Source organism: Conger conger, chromosome 10 (genome assembly GCF_963514075.1).
Source record: "Conger conger chromosome 10, fConCon1.1, whole genome shotgun sequence".
Taxonomy (NCBI): Eukaryota; Metazoa; Chordata; class Actinopteri; order Anguilliformes; family Congridae; genus Conger; species Conger conger.
Window position 1 is genome coordinate 2,917,284 of NC_083769.1, and position 2,717 is coordinate 2,920,000.

Sequence of the window (2,717 nt, forward strand, 5' to 3'; positions counted from 1 at the left end):
TAGCTGCTTGTTCCAAAAAAATCCAAAAATGATTACCATCAGAGATTACATAGGTCCAAGTGAGAGGCTAAATTGCTCCGCGCTTAAATGTGCTTATGCAGACCTGCTGTTTTTACAATGGGTCCCCATCGGAAAGTTTCTGACCAGCTGTTGATCCATACTTTTAGAGTCCTTATTGGGTTCGCAGGAGTCATTGGATAACAGATAGATTGTTAGGGATGAAATTGCAGGTTTATTTGGGTGAAATATATCGTTAACACAAAGAAAATACTATTTATCTCACCATCGCACATGCGCAGTTACTCATGGCACTTCCCGGTCCATGTCTGGCCTCTCATACGGCTAGGAGCTGATAGTTGAGACTGCCATCTTTCTCATTTACCATCTTTGTTACAGTGCAGTTCACTGTGGCTCGCTTGAGGAAGCGCTCTTCTGCTCACATGACTGTCAGCTGGGTGGTAGCCACGTGACCTCGTCTCTTGAATGTGAAAACGCAAAATGGCTGTTTTGTGGTTGTCAACTGCTCCAATGGTAATGGCATTTCTTCTCTTTTTATCCGCAATACTGTCGTCTGGGAGTTGCCGCGACCAGGTACCACTTCTACTGTGGTCCAGCGAAGGGTAAATCTATTTGTGTTGTTTGTTTATTGTTTTAACGGGACTTTAAATTACCGAACAGTTAGTCGGTCTGTCGTGTAACTTAGTTTTTAGTTGGCAGATAGGCTACCAATTTAGCATAGCTGGTGAGAAGGCAGAACGAAAACCTGACTATTTAGCTAACGTTATGTTCAACCCAACAATATTACCTTTTGAAGGAACATCACCCACCCATTGTATCTGCTATGATAGTCACTCAGACCTGACTGATTTTGATTAGTTTATTAGTATTATTTGTTACACGATGGTATTTGGAGTGCGCTGCTGGCTTTAGTCTAATGACATGACAACTGGGTGTTGCATACCTCAGCGAAGCAAGCACTCCAGTGTCAAGTCAAGAGATACGTCTGTCATTTCATCAGATATTGTTAATATTACGGATGTAGCCTCTGTATTTGGCAGACACTGGGAGTACCAGGTTACGACTATGTATTAGACATATGACTATCTGAAATACTAGCATCAAAACTGCTGGTGACCAGTGGTAAATTAATTGGTTCAATCTTGCAGTAAGTTTGCTCATTATTATGGTATACCAGTGGTGTACTTGGCTATGAGTCAAATAACTGCAGCTGTACGAGGAGAAGAGTGAACACTGAGTGACACTGTTTTGAGCTGGAGTTTCCAGAAAGGGAAGTGAAATGATACTGAATCTAAAATTGAACTTTCAGGATGCTGCTCACAGTTGCTCATGGTTGTTATGTCTTCTCCGTGGCCAGGTTCCCCCTTCCCCAGCAGAGCCCACCAGCAGTGGGGAATGTTGTGTCTGCTGCCCAGTTGGAGTCCTACCTCAGCACTGCCCTGCCCGCTGCCCCTCCCAACACCCTGCTTTTCCTGCAGGATGAGGTCAGACCCCCAAACGGCCACAGCTCGCCCGACCTGGGACAAATACGTTGTTGTTTTGGATTCAAATACTTTTCTGTGCTCGATCGACTGGTGCCGGGTGCAGTTGAGCCAAACAAGAGGACCAGATGTTGGCGTTTGCACTTTTTAAGTGTATGTATTAGGTTCCGTTACACCAGACAAGCTCAGAAAATTATTTGAATCCAAAACAATTATGAATTTGAGGTTTGAATCTCACACTCTCCTTTTGAAGGATGTTACAGTTGTGTTTCGGTTACTCGATGGCACCTGCAACTGAAATCAGCAAACTCCAAAATTCTGATACAACTGCTCATGGAAGCGAAACCACTCTCTGGAAAATTAACACTTCACAAAGAAAAATCAACTGCCAACAAGCCAAACCACTACATTTTTTCAGTACAAATTTATAGAACTTTTATATAACTTGTGAGTTGTAGAAACCTGTGATTTCAGTAACCTTTCTTCTTTTTTATCCCTCCACCACTAAATAATTTGACACCGATTAAACTGTACTTGATTGGACAGGGAAGTTAGCGCCATACATGCAATGTGAATAAAAATGAACAGAAACTAACAAAAAATAAGAATAATAATAACAAAATGTCAATAATCATATCTTAACATATCTTTAGATATTCCAACAATAGGATGCATGAAAGAATCAATAGTAGTAGTAAACTATATATATATATATATATATATATATATATATATATAATATAGTATTGGAATAGCAAGGTTAATGCCTTTGTTTTTGCTATGCACTGAAGACAATTGGGGCTGAGATAAAATGATGAGCACGAGAGCGTTCAAAATTTCAGATTTTCCTGGTATTTACACCTTGATGTGTTAAGCTCTGTGGAACATTGGCACCTTTGTTATCAGACCGCCGGTGTTTTAGGTGATCAAAAGTATTGGAACAGAGAGTAAATAAATATAACTTAATACAGTAGTTTTTGGTTTTGTTTTTGGTATGGGGTTTTTTCCCTTCAATCTCCTCTTCAGGAGGTGAAATGCACACTTTGGTCTTTCCATCACTTTGGTAGAGGTTAATCTTGGTCTCATCAGTCCAAAAAACTTTATTCCAGAACTTTTGTGTACTTCTTTGTAAATTGTAATCTTGCCTTCCGATTCTTACTACTGATGAGTGGTTTGCAGCTTGTGGTATAGCCTCTATTGCTGCTCTCTAAGTCTTCT

The 2,717-nt window shown here is 40.4% G+C and overlaps 1 protein-coding gene across 1 annotated transcript in view; it reads left to right on the forward strand.

Annotated features, from left to right (window-relative positions):
* Positions 1-421: 421 nt before the first annotated feature.
* Positions 422-2,717, forward strand: part of LOC133139302 (V-type proton ATPase subunit S1-like) — an 11,041-nt gene continuing 8,745 nt past the window's right edge. Inside the window, exons 1-2 of the mRNA XM_061258744.1 lie at positions 422-620; positions 1,376-1,502. Of these exons, the coding sequence (XP_061114728.1) occupies positions 499-620; positions 1,376-1,502 (249 nt within the window). The 5' untranslated portion in view covers positions 422-498. The remainder of the gene's footprint in view (positions 621-1,375; positions 1,503-2,717) is intronic.